This window comes from Salmo salar, chromosome 23 (genome assembly GCF_965601325.2).
Source record: "Salmo salar chromosome 23, fSalSal1, whole genome shotgun sequence".
In the NCBI taxonomy this organism is placed as follows: Eukaryota; Metazoa; Chordata; class Actinopteri; order Salmoniformes; family Salmonidae; genus Salmo; species Salmo salar.
The window spans coordinates 51,177,642-51,192,500 of NC_138313.1; the positions used below are offsets into that span (position 1 = coordinate 51,177,642).

The 14,859-nt window shown below is 45.4% G+C and overlaps 2 protein-coding genes across 6 annotated transcripts in view; one reads left to right on the forward strand and one right to left on the reverse strand.

Annotated features, from left to right (window-relative positions):
• lctlb (lactase-like b) overlaps positions 1 to 14,859 on the forward strand; it is a 51,688-nt gene that overhangs the window by 12,439 nt on the left and 24,390 nt on the right. For 3 of the 5 annotated variants that reach the window (XM_082968218.1, XM_082968216.1, XM_045706255.2), the window contains 9 exons: positions 261 to 421; positions 2,479 to 2,639; positions 2,907 to 2,994; positions 3,186 to 3,295; positions 4,187 to 4,315; positions 6,160 to 6,255; positions 6,744 to 6,798; positions 6,890 to 7,051; positions 11,834 to 12,011. In XM_082968218.1, coding sequence (XP_082824344.1) covers positions 295 to 421; positions 2,479 to 2,639; positions 2,907 to 2,994; positions 3,186 to 3,295; positions 4,187 to 4,315; positions 6,160 to 6,255; positions 6,744 to 6,798; positions 6,890 to 7,051; positions 11,834 to 12,011 — 1,106 coding nt within the window. In that variant the 5' untranslated portion in view covers positions 261 to 294. The remainder of the gene's footprint in view (positions 1 to 260; positions 422 to 2,478; positions 2,640 to 2,906; positions 2,995 to 3,185; positions 3,296 to 4,186; positions 4,316 to 6,159; positions 6,256 to 6,743; positions 6,799 to 6,889; positions 7,052 to 11,833; positions 12,012 to 14,859) is intronic. The other 2 variants (XM_082968217.1, XM_045706256.2) reach the window with 1 other exon arrangement.
• Positions 1 to 14,859, reverse strand: part of zwilch (zwilch kinetochore protein) — a 77,727-nt gene that overhangs the window by 5,506 nt on the left and 57,362 nt on the right. The window lies entirely within an intron of this gene.

A 14,859-nucleotide genomic window follows, 5' to 3' on the forward strand; every position in this document is an offset into this window, starting at 1 on the left:
GAGAAAGAAAAAGAGACAGAGAGAGAGAGAGACAGAGACAGACAGAGAGAGAGAGAGAGAGAGAGAGAGAGACAGAGAGAGAGAGAGAGAGAGAGAGAGAGAGAGAGACAGAGAGAGAGAGAGAGAGAAACAGAGAGAGACAGAGAGAGAGAGAGAGAGAGAGAGACAGAGAGACAGAGAGAGAGAGAGAGAGAGAGACAGAGAGACAGAGAGAGACAGAGAGCTGCTGAATGTATCAGAGGGTTCCTTCTCTGTTTCAGCAGGGGCTGGATCACCAGAGAGAGGAGGACTACCATGCTTCCCTGCTGTGCGGTCAGGGCGTGCCATGTGCTGGTGCTGGTGCTGTGTCTGTCTGCGGCTGAGGACTTCGACTGGACAAAGAACGACCGCGGCTCCTTCTATTATGGGACTTTTCCAGCTGGTACGGACTCAAACCCTGCAGAACACACACTAAACCCTGTACAATGCACATCCAACCGTGCATAACGTCAAACCTTGTATAACACAAACCAAAGCCTCAACACACATCCAACCCTCAACACACATCCAACCCTCAACACACATCCAACCCTCAACACACATCCAACCCTCAACACACATCCAACCCTCAACACACATCCAACCCTCAACACACACCCAACCCTCAACACACATCCAACCCCGAACACACATCCAACCCTCAACACACATCCAACCCTCAACACACATCCAACCCTCAACACACATCCAACCCCGAACACACATCCAACCCTCAACACACATCCAACCCTCAACACACATCCAACCCTCAACACACATCCAACCCCGAACACACATCCAACCCCGAACACACATCCAACCCTCAACACACATCCAACCCTCAACACACATCCAACCCTCAACACACATCCAACCCTCAACACACATCCAACCCTCAACACACATCCAACCCTCAACACACATCCAACCCTCAACACACATCCAACCCCGAACACACATCCAACCCTCAACACACATCCAACCCTCAACACACATCCAACCCTCAACACACATCCAACCCTCAACACACATCCAACCCTCAACACACATCCAACCCTCAACACACATCCAACCCTCAACACACATCCAACCCTCAACACACATCCAACCCCGAACACACATCCAACCCTCCACACACATCCAACCCTCAACACACATCCAACCTCAACACACATCCAACCCTCAACACACATCCAACCCGCAACACACATCCAACCCTCAACACACATCCAACCCCCAAACACATCCAACCTCAACACACATCAACCTCAACACACATCAACCCTCAACACACATCCAACCCTCAACACACACCAACCTCAACACACACCACCCGAACACACATCCAACCCTCAACACACATCCAACCCTCAACACACATCCAACCCTCAACACACATCCAACCCTCAACACACATCCAACCCTCAACACACATCCAACCCTCAACACACATCCAACCCTCAACACACATCCAACCCTCAACACACATCCAACCCCGAACACACATCCAACCCTCAACACACATCCAACCCCGAACACACATCCAACCCTCAACACACATCCAACCCTCAACACACATCCAACCCCGAACACACATCCAACCCTCAACACACATCCAACCCTCAACACACATCCAACCCTCAACACACATCCAACCCTCAACACACATCCAACCCTCAACACACATCCAACCCTCAACACACACCCAACCCTCAACACACATCCAACCCTCAACACACATCCAACCCTCAACACACATCCAACCCTCAACACACATCCAACCCTCAACACACACCCAACCCTCAACACACATCCAACCCTCAACACACATCAAACCCTGTGACAAATGATGAGTATTTTGTTTTAAACCGTGTGGCTGGATCAGATTGTTTGGATCAGATCCGTTTAGATCAGATCCGTTTGGATCAGATCCGTTTGGATCAGATTGTTTGGATCAGATCCGTTTAGATCAGATCCGTTTGGATCAGATCCGTTTAGATCAGATCCGTTTGGATCAGATTGTTTGGATCAGATCCGTTTGGATCAGATTGTTTAGATCATATAATTCTAAAAGACATTTCATTGATATCATGTCTCTCTGACCATAGCATTGTAAATGTATCCGTGAAATTATAAATGTCTATCTGAGAGGTGGTTTGTTCAATCTATCTGACTGATTGAACGATTGATTGACTGATTGATTGCCTGATCGATCAATTGACTGACTAACTGACTGATTGACTGATTGATCAATTGACTGACTGATTGCTTGACTGACTGACTGACTGATCGATCAACTGACTGATTGACTGACTGATTGATCAATTGACTGATTGACTGACTGACTGATCGATCAATTGACTGATTGACTGACTGATTGACTGACTGATTGACTAACTGACTGATTGATCAATTGATTGACTGATTGATCGATTGTGATCGTTCTACATCCGTGTGCAGGATTTTCGTGGGGTGCCGGCAGTTCAGCCTATCAAACCGAAGGAGCCTGGGACCAAGACGGTAAAGGACTGAGTATCTGGGACGTTTTCTCTCATAAGAAGGGCAAGATACTGCAGAATGACACCGGAGACTCTTCCTGCCAGGGATACTACAAAATCAAGGTTTGCTTCCTTTACTGAAGAAAAACACCACCTCACAAACACTATAACACAACTTCAAATCAGTGATTGAGCGTAACTCTGGTAACAGACCATTGTAAAATCCTAGGAATTCACCTGAAAACATTTTATTTAACTCGTTAACCCGCAAAATGTAACCCGCCTACCTTAACCACCTTTACTTGTACACTACCTTCAAGGTAAGAGAAACCCTGGGGGGGGGGGGGGGAATGAGACCATAGCTTTAACATCTGTTCTGTTGTAATCCAGGAGGACATCTCCCTAATGAAAGAACTGAAGCTGGCCCACTACCTCTTCTCCATCTCCTGGCCCCGCATCATGCCTACCGGGATCAAGTGTGAGTTACCGACGTGTGATTACAAGTAGGGTACACACATCCAGTAAATTTGTACAAACAATAAAGTCAAGAAAGAAGAAAAGAAAAAAAAAAACACTATCGATTGCTCCCAGTTTTACTGTTTTACTGTGTAGTTGTATTGTGTAACGTTTTGATCCCAAAACCGATGGGTTCTGGGATTTCTTTCACAGCTGACCATGTGAACGAGAAAGGGATAAAGTACTACGATGAGCTGATCGACAACCTGTTGGAGAACAAGATCACTCCCATCGTTACTCTGTACCACTGGGATCTACCTCAGGTGGGTCTTCATAAAACAGACACCAACATCAGCTTGGTTTCCTTGGATCTATTTGTGTCGTCGAGCCAACTCCCCGCGGTCCTTGTCACGCCTTAAGATACGGTGAATGTGTCTGTACGTTGTCCTGGGAACATTTCGACATGAACCAGCGGCCATAAAAGTTGTGGCAAGACTAACACAAACAGATCTGTGTGCGTTATCATACAGTCAGGGGTGAGAGTCGCATGAGAAATGAATGAGTGGTTTTCGGTTCAAAAGATAACTGTGACATTTTGAGGAAGGGCTTGTCAGATGAGTGGCCCGAGAACGAGACTTTGCGCGCACAGCAGAGGACCTCATCAATTTACGCCACACCGTGTAGGTCTAATGAACATTAATCTTCTGACGTTAATGTTAAAATGGCGGGTTTGCACTGTTTGAATTGCAGGAATTATTTCAGAGCGGACGAACGTGCTGCAGGTTTTGTCAGACTTACAGGATCCTTTTAAAGCGATTGCTTTGACAAAATCAGATGAAAACATCGTGACTGGTTGTGTTTATGCCACATTAAAAAAGGTCATACATTTTAAGACGTTAAACGACGTTTTTACTATAAAACCCACAGAGATCCTATTGAATTAGCCACTCTATACAGTATTACATTTACATTTACGTCATTTTAGCAGACGCTCTTATCCAGAGCGACTTACAGTAGTGAATACATACATTTCATACATTTTTTATTATTTTTTTTATTTTTCGTACTGGCCCCCCGTGGTAATCGAACCCACAAACGCTGGCGTTGCAAACACCACGCTCTACCAACAGAGCCACACGGGACCCGTATGTAATTCTATGATGAGGCCTATTTCCCTTGACAGGTTCGTCTCTTCCTCTTGTGTGTTTCTGTAGGTCCTCCAGGAGAAGTATGGAGGATGGCAGAACATCAGCATGGTGAACTACTTTAACGAGTTTTCCAACCTGTGTTTTGAGAGATTCGGAAACAGAGTGAAATACTGGATCACCTTGAACAACCCATGGGTACATTAAGTCGTTCAAAACTCTTCAAAACAAACATATTGTTTTATTTATTTTTTTCTGTGTGAAGTGTGTTGAGACCTTGTAAAATACACGGAATAAATTCGGATTTGATGGAACAGTGATTAGCATGAGCCATTTAAAAAACGGTTCTTGCTGTACTTGACAAGCGGCCCCCTGGGTAGTATTCATTAGGCAACAAACGTATGAAAAGGCACTGAAATTGGGAACGCTACTTGAACTTCCAACTACTTGAACATCAAATAAGAAATGCTAACATTTCTTTTCCCATTGCAAAATATATTTCTTTGCTGTGGTGTGACCTAATGAATATGACCCTGGTTTGTATTTGCTTGTCGGTGGCCGTAGAGAGAGGGCTATGAGACTGACCGATAGGGGTTTGAGACAGGACGTCGAATGGTGCGTTACCGCCACCAAAATCACGGGGGATAAAATTACATTTAAAAGCTAGGTACTAGCTAGTTAGCATGTACAAGCTACTTAGCATGTACTAGCTAGTTAGCATGTACTAGCTAGTTAGCATGTACTAGCTAGTTAGCATGTACTAGCTAGTTAGCATGTACAAGCTAGTTAGCATGTACTAGCTACTTAGCATGTACTAGCTAGTTAGCATGTACTAGCTAGTTAGCATGTACTAGGTAGTTAGCTAGTGTAGATAGTTTAAATAGGTCACACATACAAGGTTGACGATAATGTCCATAGGGAGGGGGGGCAGGGTAAATGTCTATGGGGGGGGGGGGGGGGGTGGGCAGGGTAAATGACTATGGGGGGGGGCAGGGTAAATGACTATAGGGGGGGCAGGGTATATGTCTATAGGGGGGGGGGGCAGGGTAAATGTCCCGGGGGGGTGGTGGGGTAAATGTCTATAGGGGGGCAGGGTAAATGTCTATAGGGGGGGGGGGGGCAGGGTAAATGTCTATAGGGGGGCAGGGTAAATGTCTATGGGGGGGGGGGCAGGGTAAATGTCTATAGGGGGGGGGCAGGGTAAATGTCTATAGGGGGGGGGGGGCAGGGTAAATGTCTATAGGGGGGCAGGGTAAATGTCTATGGGGGGGGGCAGGGAAAATGTCTATGGGGGGTGCAGGGTAAATGTCTATAGGGGGGGGGCAGGGTAAATGTCTATGGGGGGGCAGGGTAAATGTCTATGGGGGGGCAGGGTAAATGTCTATTGGGGGGGCAGGATAAATGTCTATGGGGGGCAGGATAAATGTCTATGGGGGGGCAGGATAAATGTCTATGGGGGGGCAGGATAAATGTCTATGGGGGGGCAGGATAAATGTCTATGGGGGGGCAGGATAAATGTCTATGGGGGGCAGGATAAATGTCTATGGGGGGGCAGGATAAATGTCTATGGGGGGGCAGGATAAATGTCTATAGGGGGGGCAGGGTAAATGTCTATAGGGGGGGCAGGGTAAATGACTATAGGGGGGGGGCAGGGTAAATGACTATAGGGGGGGGCAGGGTAAATGACTATAGGGGTGGCAGGGTATATGTCTATAGGGGGGGGGGGGCAGGGTAAATGTCCCGGGGGGGTGGTGGGGTAAATGTCTATAGGGGGGCAGGGTAAATGTCTATAGGGGGGGGGGGGGGGCAGGGTAAATGTCTATAGGGGGGCAGGGTAAATGTCTATGGGGGGGGGCAGGGAAAATGTCTATGGGGGGGGGCAGGGTAAATGTCTATAGGGGGGGGGCAGGGTAAATGTCTATGGGGGGGGGCAGGGTAAATGTCTATAGGGGGGGGGCAGGGTAAATGTCTATAGGGGGGGGCAGGGTAAATGTCTATAGGGGGGGGGGAGGGGTAATTGACTAACTGTAGTGTGTTTGCAGGCGGTGGCGGTGGAAGGATATGAGACTGGTGAACACGCTCCTGGACTGAAGCTGAGAGGAACAGGGGCCTACCGGGCCGCGCATCACATGATCAAGGTTAGAGGTCACTATTTTTCCCTGGTCTCAGATCTGCTTGTGCTACAGTGGCTATAGAAGCTGGCTATTCAGTACCAACAGATCTGGGACCAGCCTACAGGGGCCATAGAAGCTGGCTATACAGTACCAACAGATCTGGGACCAGCCTACAGGGGCCATAGAAGCTGGCTATTCAGTACCAACAGATCTGGGACCAGCCTACAGGGGCCATAGAAGCTGGCTATACAGTACCAACAGATCTGGGACCAGCCTACAGTGCCTATACAGTACCAACAGATCTGGAACCAGCCTACAGTGGCCATAGAAGCTGGCTATACAGTACCAACAGATCTGGGACCAGCCTATATTTTTATTAATCCTGGTCCTGTGAACCCTAATTGTTTTTTATTTTGCTCTATCACTACGCACCCGATTCCACTAATCAAAAGGTTTGATGAATGAATTGAAATGTCATCAATGATACCAGTTGACTCTCCTTGTCTTGCCAGGCCCATGCTAAAGTCTGGCACACCTATGACACGAAGTGGAGAGGAAACCAGAAAGGTAAATCAACGCCACAGCCTTCCTTCCTACACATTTCCCAAATTGGGGCCAATAAAGACATGGATTGGTTGATTGATCCCATCTCCTGTAGGTCTGGTGGGCATCTCTCTGTCTGGAGATTGGGGCGAACCGGTAGACATCAGTAACCAGAAGGACATCGAGGCAGCAGAGAGATACCTCCAATTCTACATGGGCTGGTTCGCCACTCCCATCTTTCACGGGGACTACCCTCAGGTCATGAAGGACTTTATTGGTGAGTTTACATACATGATACATGACCTGGAAAAATTAACTATTTTCATGGCTGATGTTCACAGACAGAATCCTTCTTATACTTGTTAAGTATAAACCTAGTCTAGACATACTTGTTAAGTATAAACCTAGTCTAGGCATACTTGTTAAGTATAAACCTAGTCTAGGCATACTTGTTAAGTATAAACCTAGTCTAGGCATACTTGTTAAGTATAAACCTAGTCTAGACATACTTGTTAAGTATAAACCTAGTCTAGGCATACTTGTTAAGTATAAAACCTAGTCTAGACATACTTGTTAAGTATAAACCTAGTCTAGACATACTTGTTAAGTATAAACCTAGTCTAGACATACTTGTTAAGTATAAACCTAGTCTAGGCATACTTGTTAAGTATAAACCTAGTCTAGACATACTTGTTAAGTATAAACCTAGTCTAGGCATACTTGTTAAGTATAAACCTAGTCTAGGCATACTTGTTAAGTATAAAACCTAGTCTAGACATACTTGTTAAGTATAAACCTAGTCTAGGCATACTTGTTAAGTATAAAACCTAGTCTAGACATACTTTTTAAGTATAAACCTAGTCTAGACATACTTGTTAAGTATAAACCTAGTCTAGACATACTTGTTAAGTATAAACCTAGTCTAGACATACTTGTTAAGTATAAACCTAGTCTAGGCATACTTGTTAAGTATAAACCTAGTCTAGGCATACTTGTTAAGTATAAACCTAGTCTAGGCATACTTGTTAAGTATAAACCTAGTCTAGACATACTTGTTAAGTATAAACCTAGTCTAGGCATACTTGTTAAGTATAAAACCTAGCCTAGACATACTTGTTAAGTATAAACCTAGTCTAGACATACTTGTTAAGTATAAACCTAGTCTAGACATACTTGTTAAGTATAAACCTAGTCTAGGCATACTTGTTAAGTATAAAACCTAGTCTAGACATACTTGTTAAGTATAAACCTAGTCTAGACATACTTGTTAAGTATAAACCTAGTCTAGGCATACTTGTTAAGTATAAACCTAGTCTAGACATACTTGTTAAGTATAAACCTAGTCTAGGCATACTTGTTAAGTATAAACCTAGTCTAGGCATACTTGTTAAGTATAAAACCTAGTCTAGACATACTTGTTAAGTATAAACCTAGTCTAGACATACTTGTTAAGTATAAACCTAGTCTAGGCATACTTGTTAAGTATAAACCTAGTCTAGGCATACTTGTTAAGTATAAACCTAGTCTAGGCATACTTGTTAAGTATAAACCTAGTCTAGGCATACTTGTTAAGTATAAACCTAGTCTAGACATACTTGTTAAGTATAAACCTAGTCTAGGCATACTTGTTAAGTATAAACCTAGTCTAGACATACTTGTTAAGTATAAACCTAGTCTAGACATACTTGTTAAGTATAAACCTAGTCTAGGCATACTTGTTAAGTATAAAACCTAGTCTAGACATACTTGTTAAGTATAAACCTAGTCTAGACATACTTGTTAAGTATAAACCTAGTCTAGACATACTTGTTAAGTATAAACCTAGTCTAGACATACTTGTTAAGTATAAACCTAGTCTAGGCATACTTGTTAAGTATAAACCTAGTCTAGGCATACTTGTTAAGTATAAACCTAGTCTGAGTTAGACCCTAGAGGGTCCTGAGTTAGACCCAAGAGGGTCCTGAGTTAGACCCTAGAGGGTACTGAGTTAGACCCTAGAGGGTAGAGGGTACTGAGTTAGACCCTAGAGGGTCCTGAGTTAGACCGTAGAGGGTAGAGGTACTGAGTTAGACCCTAGAGGGTAGAGGGTACTGAGTTAGACCCTAGAGGGTACTGAGTTAGACCCTAGAGGGTACTGAGTTAGACCCTAGAGGGTACTGAGTTAGACCCTAGAGGGTCCTGAGTTAGACCCTAGAGGGTACTGAGTTAGACCCTAGAGGGTAGAGGGTACTGAGTTAGACCCTAGAGGGTACTGAGTTAGACCCTAGAGGGTAGAGGGTACTGAGTTAGACCCTAGAGGGTACTGAGTTAGACCCTAGAGGGTAGAGGTACTGAGTTAGACCCTAGAGGGTACTGAGTTAGACCCTAGAGGGTACTGAGTTAGACCCTAGAGGGTAGAGGTACTGAGTTAGACCCTAGAGGGTAGAGGTACTGAGTTAGACCCTAGAGGGTACTGAGTTAGACCCTAGAGGGTACTGAGTTAGACCCTAGAGGGTACTGAGTTAGACCCTAGAGGGTACTGAGTTAGACCCTAGAGGGTACTGAGTTAGACCCTAGAGGGTAGAGGTACTGAGTTAGACCGTAGAGGGTAGAGGTACTGAGTTAGACCCTAGAGGGTCCTGAGTTAGACCCTAGAGGGTACTGAGTTAGACCCTAGAGGGTACTGAGTTAGACCCTAGAGGGTACTGAGTTAGACCCTAGAGGGTACTGAGTTAGACCCTAGAGGGTACTGAGTTAGAGGGTCCTGAGTTAGACCCTAGAGGGTAGAGGGTACTGAGTTAGACCCTAGAGGGTCCTGAGTTAGACCCTAGAGGGTACTGAGTTAGACCCTAGAGGGTAGAGGTACTGAGTTAGACCCTAGAGGGTCCTGAGTTAGACCCTAGAGGGTACTGAGTTAGACCCTAGAGGGTAGAGGGTACTGAGTTAGACCCTAGAGGGTACTGAGTTAGACCCTAGAGGGTACTGAGTTAGACCCTAGAGGGTAGAGGGTACTGAGTTAGACCCTAGAGGGTACTGAGTTAGACCCTAGAGGGTACTGAGTTAGACCCTAGAGGGTAGAGGGTACTGAGTTAGACCCTAGAGGGTAGAGGTACTGAGTTAGACCCTAGAGGGTACTGAGTTAGACCCTAGAGGGTACTGAGTTAGACCCTAGAGGGTACTGAGTTAGACCCTAGAGGGTCCTGAGTTAGACCCTAGAGGGTACTGAGTTAGACCCTAGAGGGTACTGAGTTAGACCCTAGAGGGTACTGAGTTAGACCCTAGAGGGTCCTGAGTTAGACCCTAGAGGGTACTGAGTTAGACCCTAGAGGGTAGAGGTACTGAGTTAGACCCTAGAGGGTAGAGGGTACTGAGTTAGACCCTAGAGGGTAGAGGGTACTGAGTTAGACCCTAGAGGGTACTGAGTTAGACCCTAGAGGGTACTGAGTTAGACCCTAGAGGGTACTGAGTTAGACCCTAGAGGGTAGAGGTACTGAGTTAGACCCTAGAGGGTACTGAGTTAGACCCTAGAGGGTACTGAGTTAGACCCTAGAGGGTCCTGAGTTAGACCCTAGAGGGTACTGAGTTAGACCCTAGAGGGTACTGAGTTAGACCCTAGAGGGTACTGAGTTAGACCCTAGAGGGTACTGAGTTAGACCCTAGAGGGTACTGAGTTAGACCCTAGAGGGTCCTGAGTTAGACCCTAGAGGGTAGAGGGTACTGAGTTAGACCCTAGAGGGTAGAGGGTACTGAGTTAGACCCTAGAGGGTACTGAGTTAGACCCTAGAGGGTAGAGGTACTGAGTTAGACCCTAGAGGGTACTGAGTTAGACCCTAGAGGTACTGAGTTAGACCCTAGAGGGTCCTGAGTTAGACCCTAGAGGGTCCTGAGTTAGACCCTAGAGGGTACTGAGTTAGACCCTAGAGGGTACTGAGTTAGACCCTAGAGGGTACTGAGTTAGACCCTAGAGGGTACTGAGTTAGACCCTAGAGGGTAGAGGGTCCTGAGTTAGACCCTAGAGGGTACTGAGTTAGACCCTAGAGGGTCCTGAGTTAGACCCTAGAGGGTAGAGGGTACTGAGTTAGACCCTAGAGGGTAGAGGTACTGAGTTAGACCCTAGAGGGTACTGAGTTAGACCCTAGAGGTACTGAGTTAGACCCTAGAGGGTACTGAGTTAGACCCTAGAGGGTACTGAGTTAGACCCTAGAGGGTAGAGGTACTGAGTTAGACCCTAGAGGGTAGAGGTACTGAGTTAGACCCTAGAGGGTACTGAGTTAGACCCTAGAGGGTACTGAGTTAGACCCTAGAGGGTAGAGGTACTGAGTTAGACCCTAGAGGGTACTGAGTTAGACCCTAGAGGGTACTGAGTTAGACCCTAGAGGGTACTGAGTTAGACCCTAGAGGGTACTGAGTTAGACCCTAGAGGGTCCTGAGTTAGACCCTAGAGGGTAGAGGTACTGAGTTAGACCCTAGAGGGTAGAGGTACTGAGTTAGACCCTAGAGGGTCCTGAGTTAGACCCTAGAGCGTAGAGGGTACTGAGTTAGACCCTAGAGGGTACTGAGTTAGACCCTAGAGGGTCCTGAGTTAGACCCTAGAGGGTACTGAGTTAGACCCTAGAGGGTCCTGAGTTAGACCCTAGAGGGTAGAGGGTACTGAGTTAGACCCTAGAGGCTAGAGGGTACTGAGTTAGACCCTAGAGGTACTGAGTTAGACCCTAGAGGGTAGAGGGTACTGAGTTAGACCCTAGAGGGTAGAGGGTACTGAGTTAGACCCTAGAGGGTACTGAGTTAGACCCTAGAGGGTAGAGGTACTGAGTTAGACCCTAGAGGGTAGAGGTACTGAGTTAGACCCTAGAGGGTAGAGGGTACTGAGTGACCCTGGGTCTCCCTCTCTGTCTCTGCCCAGCAGGGTCTGGGTACATCCCCACCTGCCCAACCCAGGGTTAGAACTAAGGTTTAACTGTGTGACTTGCCTAGTTAAATAAAGATGAAATAAAAACATTTTAAAATAAAACTGCTCTCTCTCTCTCTCTGTCTCTCTGTCTCTCTCTCTGTCTCTCTCTCTGTCTCTCTCTCTCTCCAGGTCGTAAGAGTGCCCAGCAGGGTCTGGGTACGTCCCGTCTCCCCACCTTCTCTTCCCAGGAGAAGAGTTACGTTAAGGGTACCTGTGACTTCCTGGGTATCGGTCACTTCACCACGCGCTACATTACCCAGAAGAACTACCAGTCGGGTCGCGGAAGCAGCAGCTACTTCACTGACAGGTAGACTACCTAGCACTTTAAGATACTGTATTGTCACACTTGAGTAAAAGTACATTTCTAAATAAAAAAAATGACTCAAGTAAAAGACACAAATTCTACTTGAGTATAAGACCAAAGATATATAGGTTTTAATCGTAGGCTACTTCAGTAGAGAGCGAGTGGCATCAGCTACGCTAACAGGTAGCCTACATTTTAACATTTTGGTCAGTTAGCAGAGAGTCTAATGCAGAGCGGTCGGTTAGCAGAGAGTCTAATGCAGAGCGGTCGGTTAGCAGAGAGTCTAACGCAGAGCGGTCGGTTAGCAGAGAGTCTAATGCAGAGCGGTCGGTTAGCAGAGAGTCTAATACAGAGCGGTCGGTTAGCAGAGAGTCTAACGCAGAGCGGTCGGTTAGCAGAGAGTCTAATGCAGAGCGGTCGGTTAGCAGAGAGTGTAACGCAGAGCGGTCGGTTAGCAGAGAGTCTAATGCAGAGCGGTCGGTTAGCAGAGAGTGTAATGCAGAGCGGTCGGTTAGCAGAGAGTCTAATGCAGAGCGGTCGGTTAGCAGAGAGTGTAACACAGAGCGGTCGGTTAGCAGAGAGTCTAACACAGAGCGGTCGGTTAGCAGAGAGTCTAATACAGAGCGGTCGGTTAGCAGAGAGTCTAATGCAGAGCGGTCGGTTAGCAGAGAGTCTAATGCAGAGCGGTCGGTTAGCAGAGAGTGTAATACAGAGCGGTCGGTTAGCAGAGAGTCTAATGCAGAGCGGTCGGTTAGCAGAGAGTGTAACACAGAGCGGTCGGTTAGCAGAGAGTCTAACACAGAGCGGTCGGTTAGCAGAGAGTCTAATACAGAGCGGTCGGTTAGCAGAGAGTCTAACACAGAGCGGTCGGTTAGCAGAGAGTCTAACACAGAGCGGTCGGTTAGCAGAGAGTCTAACGCAGAGCGGTCGGTTAGCAGAGAGTGTAACGCAGAGCGGTCGGTTAGCAGAGAGTCTAATGCAGAGCGGTCGGTTAGCAGAGAGTCTAATGCAGAGCGGTCGGTTAGCAGAGAGTGTAATACAGAGCGGTCGGTTAGCAGAGAGTCTAATGCAGAGCGGTCGGTTAGCAGAGAGTGTAACACAGAGCGGTCGGTTAGCAGAGAGTCTAACACAGAGCGGTCGGTTAGCAGAGAGTCTAATACAGAGCGGTCGGTTAGCAGAGAGTCTAACACAGAGCGGTCGGTTAGCAGAGAGTCTAACACAGAGCCATTTACTACACTTCTCCATTCTACAAGCAACATTAACTTGCCTCTCAGCTGCTGCGTGTATATATTAACGAGATAGTCCACTATTTGCACTTTCTTATCTTGCAGCATGTGACCATTTGTAGGCCTGTTGTAGGTTTTATTGGGGGACTCCCGAGTGGCGCAGCGGTCTAAGGCACTGTATCTCACTGCAATCCCTGGTTCGAATCCAGGCTGCATCACATCCGGCTGTGATCGGGAGTCCCATAGGGCGGTGCGCAATTGGCCCAGCGTCGTCCGGTTTTGCCGACAGACTTGCCTAGTTTAATAAAGGTTACAAAACATTCCAACGTATGGACTTGTACCTATGACTTGTACTTAGAAATCAGCGGGAGTGGCATGAAGGGACAGACAGACTTGTGCTCAGGCTACTTACAAATGGCAACTGAATTAAATGTTGAATTTAAATGATCATTGAAAAGTTAAAAGGCGCAATGCTCGCTCACAATAAAAAATGCATTGTTTTATTTAAGCAAGGTTAAACTAATTGAAATTACAGTAAATTTAAACGCGACGGCACATATTATCTTCAACTTGAACTACCGTGTTTACACTGCATTTGGAAAGTATTCTGATCCCTTGACTTATTCCAATTCATTACAGCCCGAATTCAAAATGGATGAAATCTATTTTTTTTCTCTCACCCATCTACAGATAATACCCCATTGTGACATCACAATACCCCATTACGACATCACAATACCCCATTACGACATCACAATACCCCATTACGACATCACAATACCCCATTGCGACATCACAATACCCCATTACGACATCACAATACCCAATAATGACAAAGTGAAAACGTGTTTTTAGAAAAAAGAATCACATTTATTGAAAATGAAATACAGAAATATCTCATTTATATAAGTATTCACATCCCTGAGTAAATACTTTGTAGAATCACCTTTGGCAGTGATTACAGCTGTGAGTCTTTCTGAGGTGCCCTTCTTTGTGAGGCATTGGAAAACCTCCCTGGTCTCTGTGGTTGAATCTGTGTTTAAAATGAACTGCTTGACTGAGGGACATTACAGATAATTGTATGTGTGGAGGTCCAGAGATGAGGTAGTCATTCAAAAATCATGTTAAACATTATTATTGCACACAGAGTGAGTCCATGCAACTTATTATGTGACTTGTTAAGCAAATGTTTACTCCTGAACTTATTTAGGCTTGACATAACAAAAGGGGTTGAATAATTATTCATGTTTAATTAATTTCAAAAAAATTCTAAAAATATAATTCCACTTTGACAATAGGGATTATTGTGTGTTGAAAAAAAAAATCGAATTTAATAAATGAAAAAAAATCAGGCTGTAACAACAACGTGGAAAAAGTCAAGGGGTATAAATACTTTCTGAAATAAGTTTTTTGTAACCAGGTACGTTGCCTAGGAAATAGTTACAGGGGAGAGGAGGGAGGATGAATGAGCCAATTGGAACTGTACTTGACAGCATATATTATTATTATATTATTATTATCATCATTATTATCATTAATATTATCATCATCATTAATATTATTATTATTATTATTCATATTATTATTATCATTAATATTATTATTATCATTAATATTATTATTAT